Consider the following 19,415-nt stretch of genomic DNA (forward strand, 5'->3'; position numbering starts at 1 on the left):
GGATACACAGAAAAACGGGTAGCGGGGACGAAGGAGCCTGACGGTGCTGCTGGAACTGCGTTCAGTTGGTGCATTGTGGGTACAGATGCACAGGCACCGTGGGCGAGACTCACTGATGCACGGTGGGCACACGCACCTCGTTGACATCGATGCCGTTGTTGACGGACCAGGTGGTCTGGAAGCACTCCAGCATGCGCTGCTCCAGGGCCTTGGGCAGCCGGTGCACGCGGATGAAGTCCTTCAGGTCCTTGGTGCGCGTGTGGTAGAGCGAGCGCCGGGAGTACATGCGCTGGATGATGGCCGTCACGTTGCCAAAGACCACGGCGTGCATCAGCGCTGTGCAGACAGTACGTGGGACCATGAACCAACAGCACAGCACGTTTCACTATGAGTAAGTAAAGAACATACATTTTATTGAGTGCTTTTACATGGTGTGAAAAAAAAACAAAATCTGTAAGGCCCTTAGAAGGAGCATCAGGTGACCCCGTTGCCTGACCTCATTGGCCCAGGAATGCAGTCATAAGCAGCCGCGCTGTGAGATTTGAGCGATGCACACAAATGCGCATCGATGAGGGGCTGTGACAGCCGGCTCCAAAGGATTAAAGGAGAAGAGAGCGTGAGCCAGAAAGCAAGGTGAAGGCTCTGTTTTCCCTAATAATTAATGTCTGATTATGCAACATGAGTACATGGATCACTGTTACCATGACTCCCCTAAAGCAGAACTTCCTGCCTCGCTCTCCTCCAACTTCTGCCGCTCGGAGAAGGCTCCTGATTAGCTGCTAGGTTCCACCACCGGACCCGACTGGACATGTGACTCCCCGCCACCAGCTGCCCATTGGTGCAGCCACCTCTGCCTTTATGTTGCCATACGACACTGTCCCTTGTGTACGAGTTAAAGAAAAGCACTTTGTCAACAAGGCGCTGCTCCAGTGACCATGAGCAAGGTACATGGATTGCTGCACGGCTTCTGTAAATATGCTGCTGTACTGTTTGCCAGATAAATAATGCATAATGGTTTTGAGCAGGTAGACCATGCGGCATATTGGCAAGGACACAGAGTTTCAGGAGTGTGTAGCACCATACCTGGCTGCCAAGGGACAGTGTCTGCCACACCTCAGCCCCACGGACTCACTGCTGAATGCTGAAGCAGATGAACAGCAGCCAGGAGTCATTTTTTAAAGGGACGGCGAGCCTTAAGCACACTCACCCCCAATAAGCATGGTACAGATGGAGAAGATCTTCTCAGAGTCGGTGTTGGCTGAGACGTTCCCGAAACCCACGCTGGTCAGGCTGCTGAGCGCAAAGTAGAGCGACGTGACGTAGGAGCTGCGAACTGAGGGACCGCCTTCCAGCTCCGCCCCCGATTCATTCCATTGGCTCGCACCGGGAACCGCCCTCCTCTCCGACTCAGTCCCTGATGAATTCCACTGACTGCTGTTAGGTGGGAGTCCGTCCGTGCGGTCGGTGACTCCCGAAAGTGAGGTCAGAGGGGACATGAAGTAAGGCGTGCCCAGGCGCTTGGCGAGTTCATGCAGCCAACCTGGAAGGAGGCCAAAATGATCCCAGTAACAATCTGGACTCTGACATGTACCAGTAACCAAGGAGCATGTTTACATCTTGCACCTTTTATACATTTTAGGCAGGGTGTTCAATATTTTTAGGGAATAAAAAACTCTCAATATTTGCTGGATGAATAGGAGGAGCCTCTGGATCAGCTGGGAGTGTGTGACCCCCTGAATCCTCCCAGTAAGGTTCTCTCTGCAGGATCCCAGTAAGGTTCTCTCTGAATCCTCCCAGTAAGGTTCTCTCTGCAGGATCCCATGACAGAGTTTGGACGTCATGGTGCCTGCTGTGCCGGACACCCCCATCCTCTCCCTGAAGCTGGTTCAGGCTCTGTACCGCAGCGCGGAGCTCAACAGCTCTCTCAGGCTGTCTTTGAAGTGCGCTTCACATACACACCACAAAGTCACCCGGAGCGATGATAGCGCACCCCAGGAGACGAGCCAGACAGGGAAAGAGTAAGAGGACTGAGTGTGTGTGTGTGTGTGTGTGTGTGTGTGTGTGTGGGGGGGGGGGGGTGGGCATGGTAGGCATGACAGAACCCTCACAGTCCACTTAACACCATTATCACCTACAAAACACCACCACAGATCAAAAGCTCCGCTCACGTAACCTCATAATGTGCAGATTTATTCATTATTAAAGGATCATTTCCTGGTCATGGTTCAGCAGCTTTAATGTCAGCTGAGCCGCTGCCTTGACATTTTCCCTCAAACTTATTAAGCCCCCTCTTCCAGCGCTGGGGGGCCAGCCGTCGATATCGTAATGAGTCACACCCGTGTTGCTGACGGGTCCCATGGCTGTAAGCTAGTGACAGGACAAGGAGAGAGTGCCATTGGTGCAGCGGGGGTCACATGGCCTGAGTGAGCCTATCAAATCAGAGTCTGCTTCAAAGTTTGATAACGGTGGGAAGGGGTGATGTCAGTTGCAATAGGACACCAGGAGAAACGTGGCTGGGAGGATACAGTTTGGCCACCAAGAGTCATGGGCAAGGAGCTATGAAACCATGAATGTTGCCATGACGGCTCTTGAATGATTTGACTTTCAGATGTGACAGTAAGCAGACTGATTTTGCTTGGCAATGCTGTGCCTGCCTCTCACTGCTGCGTATGGCAGGTGCATTAGCATAAGATGCCAGACTGGGTCTCGCATTTGTGATGTTGATGCAACATTGCATTGCTGTGTATTGCAGACACCATTTATGCTGAGATGAATGAAGATGAGCCCCTACGTGATCCTCAGGCCCCTGTGAGCAGATCTAAGGGTATGGTACTTCAGGTCAAAGCATGGAGAGCCCTCACCGATGTCCCAGGTCCCCGGGCTGCTGCTCTCGATCTCGCGGCGGCCAATGAAGTACCAGACGCAGGCCATCCAGTGGGCGAGCAGAGCGAACATGGACATGAGCAGCGTCAGCACCACCGCGCTGTACTGGGAGTATCGCTCCAGCTTCTGCAGCAAACGCAACAGCCTCAACAGCCGCACTGTCTTCAGGAGGTGAACACCAAAGTACTGCGTGGAGGAGAAGTCAGAAGGTCAACACAAGAGTGTGGAATATGGATTCATTTGAATTTCAAAGCAAGTCCTTTCCATTGCACTCAGCAGACCACATTTACACGGGATCATGTGCTAACAGGCTCTGGTTTTCTCTGGCTCTACCAGATGCAGGTAGTAACCAGTTTACTGTCATGGTTCGTCAGTGTCTTTCACTGTATTTTGTTAACATGTCTCTGACTTGCTTCTGTGGTTAATTTCAACACTTTCCCAGAGAATGAAGCCAATGGAGTTACTGCAGTTATCTGGAAAAAGTCAATAGGATTCTGAGAATGAGACCCAATGTTGAGCAGTAGCCACAAAGGATTAGATATGATATGTATTTTCATTTACATTGACTGTTCTGTTTATACTAGCTGCAATGAGAAATGCTGCATGTTCTAGGGCCTTGATATGAGTAATTTGGGGTTTATTTCCAAACATCCCAGGCATTTCGTTCTGCAGTGTTGTTCCTTCTGTCATTTCTGTATGCTGTCAATCCACCTAATTAATCTGCACCTGAACAGGATTAGCTGATGCTACAACCCCAATGTTTAACCCCAACAGCCATGCCCACACACCAGGGGGAGAGACTCACCACACTGACATTGAAGGCATATAGCAGGTCAAAGGGCAGCGCAGCGATCATGTCCACAAACAGCCAGGTGGTGGCATAGTGCCCACAGATGGAACGTGCATCGTATACCACCTGGCCCGTTGAGCTGACGTAGGTGGTACGGAAGTTCAGGACAATGTCTATCAGAAACACACAGTGGCTGTGTAACACTACATTATGTTCTTTATGCTCTTTAGTCGACGACCATCCATCCATCCATCCATCCATCTGGGGAATATGTTAATGAGCTTAATCAGCTTGTGCACCTCATAGCATTCCAGAGTGGTATGGGATGCCATTAAACAAGCAAATTATGTACTTAAACAAGCATTAAGCATGTGCTTTTTTTGTAATCCCTGCTACCCTGACTAGAAAAGAGCACTTGGGAGATGAATAGATGGATGTGTGGATTACATTTTACAGTCTTACTCAACAAAATTTCTGTTTGTTTAATCCCCTTCACTTTTAAACAAAATAAAAAGAAATAAATCATTTAAAACACTGTATACTGTTCAATACAGAATGAAACATAAACATAAATGTCTGTCATTCATCATTAACTTAAATAATCAATAAACATATTATCAGAAATTTAATTATCAGAAGTTTGTTTAGTCTGACGGGCAACACAGTGACTATAGCAATTAGCTGTAGTTGTAAATTAAATTAACAGATACATGAAAAATAGAATAGGAATAAATCTAGTCAGAAGTCTGAAAAGTTAGACTGAATTAGGTGCTGTTACACACCTATGTACTGCGTGATAACTTTTAACCAGAAAGTATGCAGAACCTAGAACTAGACCTGACACTGTGCAGAACCTAGAACTAGACCTGACACTGTGCAGAACCTAGAACTAGACCTGACCCTGTGCAGATCCTAGAACTAGACCTGACCCTGTGCAGAACCTAGAACTAGACCTGACCCTGTGCAGATCCTAGAACTAGACCTGACCCTGTGCAGAACCTAGAACTAGACCTGATCCTGTGCAGATCCTAGAACTAGACCTGACCCTGTGCAGACCCTATAACTAGACCTGACCCTGTGCAGAACCTAGAACTATTCTTTCTTTGATGATGTGCGGAATGGAATTAAGTGCATGTTGCTATTTAAACTGAGCAGTGAGGTGCTTAAGACAATAAGCTGCCTAGCTGATTTTCGGGACAGCTGAAAAGTCAACCAGTGCTACGTAGGAACACAGTCTCTTGGATGAAATGTTATTTGAAAGATGCAGTACAATGGCCTGATTGATCATGAACATGAGTAGTCACCCTACTATGCATCAAATAGCTCAAATTAGGTGGCTGGTATAGATCACTCTACAGCTGTGATAAGGAACTAAAAGGTTATCCCTACTAGTCAAGGGGTGAGACACACACATGGCAGTTGAGGTTATATCCTTAATTAAATTGGGCAATTTACCAAACGGCCCCAGTCAACATTCAATGACTTACGGACCTCTGTCTATACCCAGGTAAACTTGGGTTTAATTGGCTCGTGTGCCCGCCTATGGTACCCTTACCCAGCATGAAAAGGATTTCCACCAGGATGTCACTGACGCTGGGTGGGCTGCGGGAGGCAGGGATTCCCTCGTTCAGCCCTCCAACAGCCGTGAAACAGACGTTGTAGGGAACAGTGACGGCCACATAGAACGTGGCCAGCAGGATCAGCCAATCCCAGCCCGCCTTGAAGGTGCCGTAGTGTAGCAGGATGAAACGGGATTTCTGGATGTCGGCTACTTTGTACTCTGGGAGGGCTGGTTTCTCACCAAACATGTTCTGGGCGGACAGATGCAACCAAAAGGTCAGGCGGGCTGGGAAATAAACATGCGAACACCCTACTGCACATATACCAAATGTCTGTCAAGTAAAGCAAGCCATTTCCTGTATCATGTAAAACAAGAAGTCATCTGAGATAGGACTTGACCTGGGATAACCGCATGCAAACCTATCAGAGCCTTTTTGTCGTCGCAATGACATAAAAGTATTGCAAGCTTATTCGTCAATAAATCATAGCAGCTAGAACTGATCCCAGGGATTCACACTCGGCAGCTTGGCGATTGGCTCAGCAATCTTAAATATGAGGCTGCCTGCACATTTGAATAGTGTTGAAGTGTTCAAGGCATCAGCTGTGGTCTCTAGAGTCACAGCTAATAACTCTCAATTTATGAGCTGAAATGTATCAGTACTGCCTTGGAGTTGCCATTTATAATTCATTACAGTGATCTATGAGTCCACAAAGATTATAGTCTTTACAGTGAGTCTATAACAGAGGTGAGAAAGAGCTGGGCCTGTTTATCACTCAGAGGGTATTCTCATGTCTACGGGTAGGGAAACAAAGGTCAGGGACTGCGACAGCCTCCGGAGCCTCACATTGTTGATCTTTAGCTTGCCCTTGTCCTGCTTCTGCAGGTGGCCCGACAGGTGGTACAGCACGGCCCGGCTGCGGCGGCGATTGGCGTTGAAGCCCGAGGGACGAGAGACGCGGTGGACGTTCAGTCCTGTCTCCTCATCTAGGGACACACAGCTTGTCATGAGCGGTGAGGCTGGAATAGATGCATGAGGTGTCGTGGCAGTTCCCCCCCCCCCCCCACCATGCATTACAATGTCTCAACTACCCTTCCCTCTAACTTCTACTCCTCTTCTTCCCACAGTTCCCATCACCTTGGCCATTGATTGGTCGTCATCCCTTCACTCACCTGTGTCTGGGCCTGGTTCTGATTCCTGGTCCTTCTTGTTATCAGTGATGTCCTTGTGGGACACCAGAAATAGCACTACCTCCCCCTTCTCATTCTTGATAGGGACGATGTCCAGGAGACACCAGAACTGTGTACCTGCCACACCAACGGAAAGGCAGAAGTTTCTAGAACGCACTCATCTTACAGCTACTATCACATGAAGCCTACAGGGTGGAGAAGAGCGGCTCATCGTGCTGTTCTGGGACACAGGAAACCCACTAAGCATGAGGAACAAAAAGTGAGATGGTTCTGAGTGTCTCTGGGCCATGGTAGCACGTTATCATCATGAATGTGTGACCGTGTGCTTCTGTGCATTTGTAGAGCATAAGTATAACTCACATTCTGTACATGTGTTTGTTTTAGCCAGTGTGACTCACCAGTGTGTTTCATGTGTCTCTTACTTTTTCTAAATCCCAATTTGAATCCTTATTTTTTTTTGGGGGGGATCTATCCTTAACATATTAAGCAGATTTTTTCCACCCAACTAAACAGCAGCTTGCAAATTGGTGTACTCAGTAGTGCTGTGCTACTCTGCAGCTACTGAAAACCTGGACACAGAAGAGTCTGTAGGTATATAAATGCTCTTTCCTCCTTACAAAAAAAATTGGTGTGCCTTTATTAACATGACCTTATTACCAAGATCACAGTTTGGACTGGCCTACTATTACTGAAAGAGGCCTGTGTTCCCAGAAATACCTAAGGTAATTTGCTCCTGAATTTTTACTTTCGAGGCTTGGCAGGCACGGGCTAGATTAAAATTACGGACCGCTGCTTCAATTACGTTACGTCCCCATGTAAAATGAGTCCCATCGAAATAGAGCGTAAATCTCCTATGAGACACATAGACACAGGTTGAGAGCAAAGTTTTGAGTCAGAACGCAAGACCAGCCATTTACCCAGCACTTCTGGAGCAGTTTTCAGGGTTAAGGGTCCTGCTCAAGACCCCAACAGAGATAAGATCAGTCTCTATGTTCACGGGACAATAAAGCCTGGAACTTGAAAGGAGGCATCAGCCCCTGGTGCCTTGGTGCCATCATCTGTCCTTCAGTGAGAGTGTCACAAGCTCACAGGAACGTGAGCAACCTGCAGGTTTCAGAGTCCAGTGCATCTCTCTCCCCGGAGGACCTTCTCCAAACTGATTATTCTCTTCCAAACCACAGGGATTCCTGGTTGTTCTGTGGGCCATTGTACCCCAGCCGTCGCCTAGGTGACCCCACTGAGAATGGAGTCACCCAGCAGCCGGCTGGTTCACTCTCATGCATCCTCACATGCATTCCAATGTATGTTAATTAGTGTTAGTCACATGATCTGGACCATCCTCCTTGTTTTTCCCAGTTGCTTGCAATGACACGTGTGTCTTTCCAGGGATTAAGAGCTCACATGTAATAGGTAAGGCATCTCTCACTGAGCTTCAGTCCCAGTCGCACGACCACGGAACAGTCATATTTAAGCGTGACATCAGCAATCCAATTACAAGGCCATTTGAGTCTGCCCAGATTGTTACTGCTGCCAGCAACAGAATATATGAATTTCATTTACTGTGTAATAACGTGTGTTCTGCTGGTCTCTCTATTTAATGTGCCTTCACAGAGTTGAATTGATAATATACATCCACGATGCCTCATTCCTCCGAATTGCCTCAGGTTCCTGTAGTCGTACAAATAGCAAATAAAAAGAATCTTATTTTTTCCTTCCATGTCTTTCTCTCCTTCCACAAACCGCACACAGTCCTGTCCGGACCGTCTCACCTCCCTTCTTGTAGAGCACCAGCTCTGTCTTGAACTCCCGCCGCTCCTCCAGCGCCCCCTTGATCTGCGTCGTCAGCCGCTCGCTGGTCTCAGGCCCGTACAGGAAGTGGCAGGCGCAGCTCTTCTGCATCAGCTCGGCGCGGGCATAGCCGGTGAGGTCGCAGAACCCGTCGGAGCAGTACACAATGGGGTAGAGAGACTGGACCTGGGCATTCCCCAGCACAAAGTTACTGTCTGTTAGAGAAGGAGAGAGAGGCCAAGATCAGGACCACATCGTTAACAGTATAAAGCGGACATCACAACAACAAGCAGCTTTGGAAAACACGTCGGTGGTTAAGACAACCAAAAATATACATTTCTTAATCAGTTTTGACATTTTTTTCCCCCATGTACTGATTCTGCAGTGACATTCGTCCATTTTCTGAAACTGCTTGTCCTATTCGGGGACACAGGGGGGGCGGAGACTATCCCAGAAGCTTTGGGTGCAAGGCAGGGAACTACCCAGGATGGGGGGCCAACCCATTGCAAGACACACTCATACTCCACTCAGTCACACATATGGGCGATTTGGTAACTCCAATTAGCCTCAGCATGTTTTTGGACTGTGGGGTGGAGGAACCGGAGCACTCAGAGGAAACCCCACGTTGACGTGAGGAGAACATAGAACATGTAAACTCTAAACCCTGGTCCTAGAGGTGCTACCCCCTGCACCACCACACAAAGACACTCATCCATGATCTCTCACATGGTCACCTTCCACACCAGCTGCCGGCTTATTTGACGATCAGCTTATTTACTCACAGAGTATTCATGTGAAAGGGTGTGGAGAACACCAGCGGAGAATGAAGGCATTTCAGTGGTATTCAGCCAGGGCTTTTTAATGGACCTATTGCATGGCCAGCAGTCAACATAGACACTGAATAGTGATTAAAACGTGCGATGGGAAATCCCAGGCCGGCTCTGTGTTCTTATACTGTGATGAAAAGTTGTGGGATGCCTGTATGTAGATAAACATGATCTGCTAAAACGGACCTCTGCAGCTCATTTTGCTGCGCTTTCCGTGCCACCATGGGGGGGGTGTCATGTGGGGGAGTGGCCATGAATGAAATACCTTAAAAAGAGCCAATGGGAAGGCTGCTACCAAAGAGCCGTCGACTTGCGTGTGAATTTCTTACATAGTAGGCCAGTGTGTCTCACTGTGGGCTTTGCTGGCTTTGCAATACAATGTGTCCGTCTGCTTTTCCGTCTGTCAGACAGCGATAAGAAGCTCCAAAGGTCCTACTAAAGCCTAACTGCATGTATTGTATACACAATAAATATAATTCCTATATTTACTAAAATTCCTGACCTCCGGCTAACCTTTCACATCCATTTCAGAATTTCCATAAATATGTCCGTGAGATTATGGAAACGAAAAACAAATGGATTCCATTGTGCTGGAACGAATTATGCAAGACGTATAGTTGTAATCGGCTGTGTTTAGACTTATTTACAGACAAATTAAAAAAAAATTAAAACGTCAGTGACAGAAAGTCTATGCAGCTTTATAATAACCATCCAGTGCGGGGTCCTGATACACCTGGAACCTATCCCAGGAACCACAGGGCATGAGGCAGGAGACACCCAGGACAGGATGCCAGCTGGTGACAGAATCTTAATAATGAATAACTGCATCATTATTAATCCATGTGTGATTCTTCCCGAAGCTATTTGGGTAAAATGTCTCACTCACTGGAACCAGTACACTTTCCCAGCTGGAATACAGCAACACTCAGACAGTCACACATTCAGGACCGTCAGCCCAGGCCATTCTTCTCTGCAGTTATTTTAGAGATGTGAGATGTGCTTCTCAGTGCATGGCCATTGTGAAATAAATCTCTCCGAGCCGGGTCCAGCCCGCGTGCATCGTACTGCATATCCAACCTGAGATGCTGTTTCCCCTCTTCCTGCATACCAATATTGATAACAACACTCTTCTTTGCAAATGTATTCTTTTGAAAATTCTTCCTTTTGAAAATTCTTCCCCCCCCCCTGCCCCCCCATCAAAGAAACCACAAACACCCTGGGGCGCGGAGATCATAAACCACAGCTATTATTTGGTCTACCATCACAACACGGGGACTGAGCTCTAGGACGTATATATACTCATTAATAAAGCATCCTCACGAAAAGGTCACAAACCACACACACACCCGCCCACATCGCCAGGCCTTCTACCTGTCAGCTCTTTCCTCTTTGGCTGTCGAACCTCTGAGCGCTGAGTGCTGACAGGACCGGGGAGGCTGACTGCGAGTTACGGAGCCGAGGCGATGGCGATTCACCTAACGTGAGGTCATAGAACTAAACAGTGCTGGGTAATCAAGAAACAGGAACCAAGACACAGCCACAGCGTGTATCCGACATCACATACTTCCTTGCTACGTAGTACGCAAAATATAGTATGTAGAATGAGCAGTATGTCTGAATCCTCAGTGCTGATGAGACTTTGAACGCTGTGCTATCCCACAAGGCCGCTGGATCTGCAACCAGCAAAGAAAAATGCCGCATGCTCGGGAATTTTTGTTAAGATGGTGGAGGAAATGCCGTCTCTGTTGGTCGACTCAAATATGTATTTTTTTTTCATTGATAGTTTTTAGCAGTTGCGACATTGTGTGGGGTCAAGCTGTGGGTCAATATGCAAGATGTCGACTGCAGTACATCCGACTGCATGCATACAGTATTGATTACGTGAAAGGTCAATACATACCATGTAGGTATACAGTCTTGGATGGACTCACAGTGCAAAAACCGTAGAGGAAATCTAAGAAAGTCATAATACCAAAATGGAAATGTGAGATAACATAATTACTGCATCAACACACTGTAAAAGAATTTTCAGTACCTAATACTAGCCAAAAGGGATGTTCCTCAATGCTGAGTCAAAAAAGGTGCAAATTATACTATACAACTACACATCCAGATAAACTTTGCACCTTCAGTTAGCTACTGTGTCACATGTGTCAGTCAGCTGTCTTCATGTTACTCAGTTTGAGATTAGGTTTGGAGGCCAGAAAATACTCTGCCGTGGAGAGCAATGCCAGAACACGTGCCGTTTTGCGGTTTAATTCACATGCCATCGTTTACATGTGACTCCCCGTGTGCCTCTGGTACGGACCTGAACTGTGAGACTTGGGACTGTGTGTATGATCCTTTCACAGTGCATAATGCATACCAACCCATACTTTCATATAGAGCATAATATATACACTGTCAATTAGAGAAAATATATATAGCCAAATATATATAAAACACATATTCCTCTGGCAACACGTTATATATAAGTGCATCTGTGCGTCTGGCTTTACTCAATATATTCCTTAGTGTTTAACCATAAAATGTGGATACTTCTGTCGTATTTGGAAGAAAACCAAGCTGACTCACATAGGAGGTTATATTTAGTTAATGTGAAACTCAAACTAATGTTTAAAATGTGACACATCCCAGCCCTCTGAATGTGGTCCATAAAATTCCTAGCTTTCCATTAATTTGAATCATTTAAACCAGGGTGGCAATTTTACCCACAAAGGGCCGATGTGCATGCAAGTTTTTGGGATTAACCTTTAGGTCAGCTGTTCAAACCCAGGTGTGAGGACTCTTCAGCCAATCGGTGCTCTAATTAGTAATATAATTCGGGAGTTGCAGCGAAAACCTGCATACACAGCGGCTCTTTCTGGGTCTGACTGGCCACCCCAATTTAAACACATCCTTGTGCACTTTATCAATTAGTTTATTTTGTTCTAGATTGGAGTTTTAATATAACATTAATTGAATTTAAAAGGAGTTTTGAAAATGATTTTGTCTTTGTTCTAAACAAGTTGACTAAAATATTTAAAAGTGTCTTTGCACATGTCAGAACATGTTAAATAAGGACTTCCACCACCACAAGTGGTTCCTTACATTTTAGCAGGGAGAAGACTTGTCCTCGTTTGACTGCATCCTTTTCACAGCCATTCAGCGTTTTCATCTTCTCACCCAAAACACTGAGGTATCGTTTATCCCGGTGTTTAGCTACACGTGTGAGCTCATGCATGTTAGGGACAGCAGAGCTGCTTAAGGCAGGCGTCCAGATAAAAGCGGCGTGCACATGAAGCCTACATTTATTTACTTTCCCTGCCCTTTTCGCTTTTCATCTTCACAGGGAACGAGATCTCTCTGTTCTCTGTTATGGGCAAGTTGCTATGGTAATGTTTAAAGATGGCCGCCCCCTTTCATGTTTCGGTGGCTGCAGAGACTGTCCTTCTCCTTACTGAGCTTTGTTTCATAGCTCATCAGATTTTCATCAACCAAATATGTCATCATAGACCCCTGAAAATGTTTACTCTTGCATTACTCGTCATTAGTTATTTATTCATTCCCTTTTAGTACATCCTGTACTTAATGCATATGACAATCTTAATGTAATATATGCTTTATTTTCTTTTTGTAGTATGCATTCCCCTTGGTTATGTACTATTTGCTATTTTCACACCTGAGCCAAAGTGCAGCGTATCTTGCATGGAGGAGCTGAGGCCATGTGATGGACAGCAGGCCTTAAAAGCAGCCTTCAAATGCACTTAATTCACGAAGAGAGCTTGCAGAAGCTGAAGATATCTCAAGGTAAGTCTCTTTCTTAAAAGGGCCACTTAGCTTTCAGGACAAAATAGTGGCTGCCATCTCAGGCCTGGAAAGCTACAGGGAAGTGAAGGGTCATGGACTGCGTAATGTTGCTTCTTCTGCTACTGCAGAGTTGGGTAATTCAGGTTCAGAGAGTAAAAGTCCGAACCAAGGTTTTGCTTCAACCAACCAGTTGAGCATAAAGAGTCACAGTCACAGAGTACTCAACAGGTTGGTTGAAACAAAATCCCGGTCTGGACTTTTGCTCTCTGGACCTGAATTACTCAACTCTGCGAAGTACTGCTTCATCACACCAGTCTTCAGAATATGCCACAGGGTCCCGACCAACAGTGTCTGTGATTTACCCCCTGCAATCTGCATTCCTCTGCATCACATACATTTAGGGTGACCACCCAATCCATGTCGGGGAGGACACTTTCAGCTACTTTGGGTTTTACAAACTACTTTAAAACTGAAAGGCTCCTATGTTTGGCTAAGTAGTTCAGTTCTTCTTGTGCTATGACTGGTTTGTTTCCTTGACTGAAAGACTCATCAAGCTGTATCACATTAACGTTAGTGGCACATGCTTGATTATAGGAGACTGACCAATCAGCACACAGCAAGAACTCGGCCCTTAAGTAAAATCCCAGTCCTTTTAATTGAAATGGTAGTTTACAAATCCTGTCCTGGCTCAGAGTGTCCTCCCTGACATGGATCAGGTTGTAACCTGCATACATTAGCCGAGGAGAAGCTAAGAGCCCACAGGCAGATTGGCCTCAGTCTCGCAGAATGTATTGGGCATGTTTCAAGCTGCTGGAAAACCTGCAGAGCAGACAGTATAACCAGACTAACGTCTTTCCGCCAAGCCAGTGCAGGTACTAGCAAGAGTGCTGCTGCAAACACTGCACACTGGAGCAGTGTTTCTCAACCAAGTCCTCTGCGACACCCAGACTGTCCACATTTTTGTTCCATTCCAGCTCCCAGCCAATCAGGAACCCTAAATTCCAGCTCCCAGCCAATCAGGAACCCTAAATTACCTGGTACAGGCGTGTTGGGAGCTGGGAGGGAGCAAAAATGTGGACAGTCTGGGGGCCCTTGAGCACTGGGTTAAGAAACACTGCTCTGGGGATCTATTATCCCCCAACCTTCTAGGGAGGCCCTTTTTACCCAGGTCAAGGAGGTTAATATCACCAAGGTAGCTGAGGGTGTGTTCATCCTCAAATCCATTCATATTGGACAGTCAGGTGCGTGACACTGCAGGACATGAGGAAGCGGCCAAGTATCCCAGTCAGCATTCCGTGAAGCCGTCTCTGTGCTACTCACCGACCAACAAGGCTTTGTAACTCTCTTTGGGGCTGTCAACCACATCTTACCACATCAATCTCCATGCTGAGATTAACCAAGAGCCTCCACAACAGGAAATTTGATGGCCAGAATTCAGAGAAGCCACTTATTCCTCCACAGAGCACCAGATGAAATTGTTGGCTGTTTCGAATTTCAGCCTCATTTGCTCAAGCTGAGCGCAGCTGAGCAGGTCTGAGGTCAGCTAAAAAATAAAACACACAGACTATTAATTACTTGCTCGTCAAATGGCAAATGATATCTGCTGAAGCATGAATTGCAGGCCTATATTCTACATATGTCACAAAGGGCCAGTAATGGATGTCTGGTGTCCAATGTCCCATATGCTAATATTCTAACCTTCACATGGTTCCATAAAGACAGAAAGGTATGACTTAACCTATCAGTAAATGACCAGTTTAGCGTACCATTCACATCAAGTAAAGACTCCAGAGGTAAAGAGCATTGTGGAACTGGGAATGTGAAGCTTTCTCTCTCTCTCTCTCTCTCTCTCTCTCTAACACACACACACACACACACACACACACAGGTTTGTATTTATATCTTTGTGGGGACTCTCCTATAATCTCTAATCCCAACATGATGACCTTAACCCCTACCCAGCCCTAACCTTACCCATAAGCAACCAAACAAAATACGAGACATTTTTAGTTTTTTGATTGCATTCACAGATTTTTGTGGGGACCTGAAAAATGGTCCCCACAATGTCAAAAAAAAACAGGTGTTCATCACATTGTGGGGTACATAATATATAAATAAAACATGACACAAATTGAGAAGCCTGTGGACATTCGGTCCCTAATTTGTAGCCATTAAGAAAAAAAACATGCGGCAATTACTCATTTGAAACAAGCCATAGAGCAATTAGATACTGTACAAAAAAACACTGAGCGGGACACAAATAGAATCCAAGGACTGTGCTGTTGACGGGATTGTGGTGATACTAATCACAGCAGAGTTTAAGGGGGGCGGGGGGGCTCCCCCACCCTCTCTATGCTGGTGCCTTCTCCAGCCCCTGGAGATGGATCGTGTCACACCTCCCCCACAATGGGCAACTGTAGTGTAAGAATCTGTTTTTGGCATGTTAACTGTTAAGCTGATGGGCGGAGTCACAGATCACTCTCCAGCCGTTAGAGCAGGATGATATGCAGGGCTGTGTGGCCCTGATTCTGCGGGAGATGGAACCAGGTCATTAATACTAGTGAAGAATGAAAGTCAGGACTTGGGACTGCAACTCCACCACCAAAGCCATAATAATAATGATAATAATAGCAAAGGTGATCAGGAGAGTGAACTTTGCTCCAACTACACACACGGCAAACCCATGACACTCATTTTCACACAAATACCCACAAACCCAGCTGCTGTCTTGTGGTGCCTCCCCATGGACCATGGATTTCAGTACGAGAAGGTATCTCTATCTCTCTTATTTACTGTCAGCAGTTTGTGCCTGGGATATATCAGGTTACGTTGCTTGGCAACAGGAACATACGGTGTGTTCCTGTGTTGCTATGGAGACAAAGGCTTTGGAGCAGTTTCGGGTTGTTGTCAGTACGTTCAGCGCAAGAGCTGTGAGAAGACGGATCAGTATATTATGCCACGAAGTTGCGTGAAGTCTTTAATTTGAAGTATTGTAATGCTGCCAGCCGACCGAGAGCGCCACTTCTTCGACCTCATCAGGCAGCTGAGGAGCAGTGATGTGTGGTAGATGTTTCTTCACATTGTCGTACTCACCTTCAATGGCCTCCTAACTATTGAAGCACTTTTTGGAATAAGGATGTAATCAGGATAAAGTGCAGATTTCACCAGAAATCTGCAGGCTTTTATCCATAAATGACGTATATATATTATCTAAACACCGAGCAAGGTGTCCAAACCAAATTATCTGAACTTTATCTGTAACACATGTAAAGAATGGCAAGCTCTACATACTGTCCTGGACGAGAGTATCAGCTAATCAAAGGAAGATGGTCTCTGTGTTGGTGTCTGAACCTCTGGCTTCACATGGGAAGCTTGCATAAGCTCTTTAGCCCAGACCCGCAGCTCTGGGGAGATTGGTTGGGGTTAGGTGCAGTATGTTGCAGCTGCTTATCTGAGTCATTTATAGTCCTTTCCCAGTTAAACCATTATTTTAGCTGGGATCCATAAAAGCTCTGCCAAAGAGTCTGAAAGCCTGATGACACTCTGCCTGCAACGGAGCTGCTGTCTCTTCTGTTATTGGGGTCTCACGTCCCAGACCCCACCTGCTCGCCATCCTTTGTCTTCCTGTGCTTAGGATTCCTTTCTATTCCAATTCTTTCTTCATGGTGACCTGCCCCGATGGGTAAAAGATGGCAGCTGTCTATGTCGGTCACACACTGTGAGCTGATGCTCCCCCAATAGTTTCGTGTCACTGATACAGATGTAGATAACAAGGCAAATTCCCAGGGCAGAACAAGATTTTTTTTCCTACAAACCTTCAGAACAAAAGGTTGCCTGGTGACCTCTCAGTCTGCTGATACAGGAATCTCTTTTCACAGCTATTATTTACTTTACTTTTCATGGCAATAGAGTCTAAAAGTTTGATTAAGAATAAACGGCCCGATTGTCATTTCATTCACATTTCTTCAACTCGGTGCCAAAGAACCGTCATTAATGAGAGACATCGCTGGCATCTTGTAGCACCTGGTGACGGGGGAGCGATGACTTGTGTGCACCGTTTGTCATATTGCTTATTCAAGATAGAGTATTGCAGATGTCACCTCCTTCACCAGTGATCTTGATGATGCACAGGCCTCTGGGTCTAACTAGGTGGCAGCACAATTTCAGATGGTTACACTTTAAAGCCCTTTAGTCTTTTATCCGGCGCTTTATCAGCTGAACTGCAGCTGGCCTGAAAACAGTCACACCGTTATGCTGAACTTCTCGGAAAATTGCTCTCATCCGTCAGGGACAAAGGGAAAGCAAACAAATGTGTTTGTAATAAAACGTGAACTTTGCTGGCAGCGATAAAGGAGCAGCGATGAGAAACTCACACGAACGGGCCTTCCGAAAATCGATGTAACGTTTGCCGTCGTGTCATTTGTAGGAAACAAAACTGTTAGCAGCTTTAAAACTCACTTGGTCTGTGCTATAAGCAAAAGGCGCTAAATAAACAGCAATTACACATTTTATATTGCATGATGAACGTACTGCATGCACGTTATTCTTTCAACACTGAAACCAAAATATTTATATGATATGCAACACCAGCAAGATAAAGTTTTTCAAAAGTACATTCTGTGAACAGAATGTTTTAAATCCTAAGAAGTGGTGCTATTACATTCATAGCAGCGGGAAGGGCTTTCCATTGCACCTAAAATCATTACAAATGGTGACCTGTACCTTGCCCTACTCTTTCTGATACACTGACAGACTATCGGGTCACTTCAGATCTGTCTGTATTCAGAACAGATACTCAGGATCCCTCAGGCTGTTTTCAGTGCTTCAAGCGATGCACAGCTCCTGCACGGTGCTTCAGTGCAGCTCTGATGGAGATCTACACGGCACGGCCATAGCGGCAAGGCTAAGCAGGTACAAAAATACATAACAATCAAAGAAATGGAACAATCACACGGCACTGAAGCAACTGACACCAGTTTGTGCCTGTTTGTGTTTCAATCCATTCCCTGTCTCTGCCTGTCCCAGACGATTGGTGACAATGTTACGCTTACAGTTGGAATAATTGGATTGGCATCTCAAAACAACACAGTAACGTTTCTGAAGCTAGAAACTAGAAGGAACTAGATTGGACTATAGGCTGACGTCTTAGAAGCCACAAGGCACTAAAGATAAACTGATTACACTTAAAATATTCAGCTAAATAAATATTTGATCAGTGACTCACTGATGATTTGAATATTATATGTGATCATTTATTGATAATGTTTAAGGAATAAGTCAGTAGACCTCAAGGCCCTCTGAGGCTTTTTTGTGGTGAGATGTTTGAAGGTTGAAATTGTTACATCTTAATGGGACTCACTATGGATACAAGGCCACACGCAAACTGTCTGCCGAAAGAGTCCAAGGTGCATCTACATAGAGGACGTTAAAGTTTCAGCTCCAAGGACTTTTCATGGACACGATGGGGAACTCAAATACCAACGGGAGGGAAAGTCAGCCTGAAATTGACAGCATCTATCTGAAAGAGACGACCCTCTGATTCCGCAGACTTCTTATCGAAAAAGAAGACCTGAGGCTACCGTGTGGGCGGCGACAGGGACAGAGAGAGGGAGGCAAGGGAACGCAGATAACGGGACAGGAACAGATACAGAAGATGGGGGAGTGCGGCTTCCAGGAAAAGGAGTGTAAAAAATCCCAGATTTTTGTTTTGCAGAGTCTTAAAAAAAGGAATTCACTGAGTTCTGCCTGTAGCCTCTGGGATATGTGCTGGAAACCCCCCGTGACCCTGAATAGGTCAAATGGTCACAGAAAATGGATGGAAAGATGGACGGGTGAGATTCAGGAAGTGGACAACGAGCACAAAGACAAAGCCATGGTCTACTCATCATCTGGCGTCTTCCTCACCCCAGGGCCCAGTGCTTTACTGGAACCAGCAGGACTGCAATGCATCCAAAACAGAGGTGGCAACTCACTGACTCATGTGCTGTTCTTATCCCAAGTAAACTGACGAGGCTGGTCACCCGTTCTAAACCGTCTACTTGTCTACTGGATCCCATGGCTACAAAGCAGAAGAAGCAGCTACTGCTTAATAGGAAAACTCATGACAGACAACATGCTTAAATCATTATCTTCTGTCACAACCTGCTCTGCTTGTATGGCGAATCTATGTTTTCCTCACGTTGCATAAGTTTTTTTTCCAATGCAAAACATGAGGTGAGGACAGGGTTGTTCAACTCTGCTCCTGTGTTGAAGCTAAGCTGGGGGGGTGTTCCACGAAGCAGGATTAAGGGAAAGTCTGGCTTATTTCGACAAGTCTGGCTAATTTAAGTGGGAGTTCCGTTCCATCAACGTGTCTTAAATGAATCCCCGCTGAGCTACCATGGTAACTTAGGCGAGTGAACAAGTCTGCTCCGGACCAGGTTAACTGTCTCGCTTAGTACGACTTCTGGCAGCTACTCCTGCCTCGCAGCAGCACAGCGTGTGAACTCCCGGCGTCCTAGTTCTTTAAACCCTTAAATGATGTTGAATAAACACTTACGAACATTTCAGGTTAGGAACGGCCGTTCGGAACGTATCTCATTCGTAAGTA

General features: G+C 46.1%; 1 protein-coding gene across 1 annotated transcript in view; it reads right to left on the reverse strand.

Annotated features, from left to right (window-relative positions):
* Positions 1–19,415, reverse strand: part of LOC111838276 (voltage-gated delayed rectifier potassium channel KCNH8-like) — a 44,363-nt gene that overhangs the window by 11,571 nt on the left and 13,377 nt on the right. The window contains exons 2-9 of the mRNA XM_072700506.1: positions 8,192–8,425; positions 6,405–6,539; positions 6,079–6,218; positions 5,229–5,484; positions 3,689–3,846; positions 2,862–3,069; positions 1,208–1,540; positions 137–336 (exon numbers count right to left, since the gene is read on the reverse strand). Of these exons, the coding sequence (XP_072556607.1) occupies positions 137–336; positions 1,208–1,540; positions 2,862–3,069; positions 3,689–3,846; positions 5,229–5,484; positions 6,079–6,218; positions 6,405–6,539; positions 8,192–8,425 (1,664 nt within the window). The remainder of the gene's footprint in view (positions 1–136; positions 337–1,207; positions 1,541–2,861; positions 3,070–3,688; positions 3,847–5,228; positions 5,485–6,078; positions 6,219–6,404; positions 6,540–8,191; positions 8,426–19,415) is intronic.

The sequence above is a fragment of the Paramormyrops kingsleyae genome, chromosome 16 (genome assembly GCF_048594095.1).
Source record: "Paramormyrops kingsleyae isolate MSU_618 chromosome 16, PKINGS_0.4, whole genome shotgun sequence".
NCBI lineage: Eukaryota > Metazoa > Chordata > Actinopteri > Osteoglossiformes > Mormyridae > Paramormyrops > Paramormyrops kingsleyae.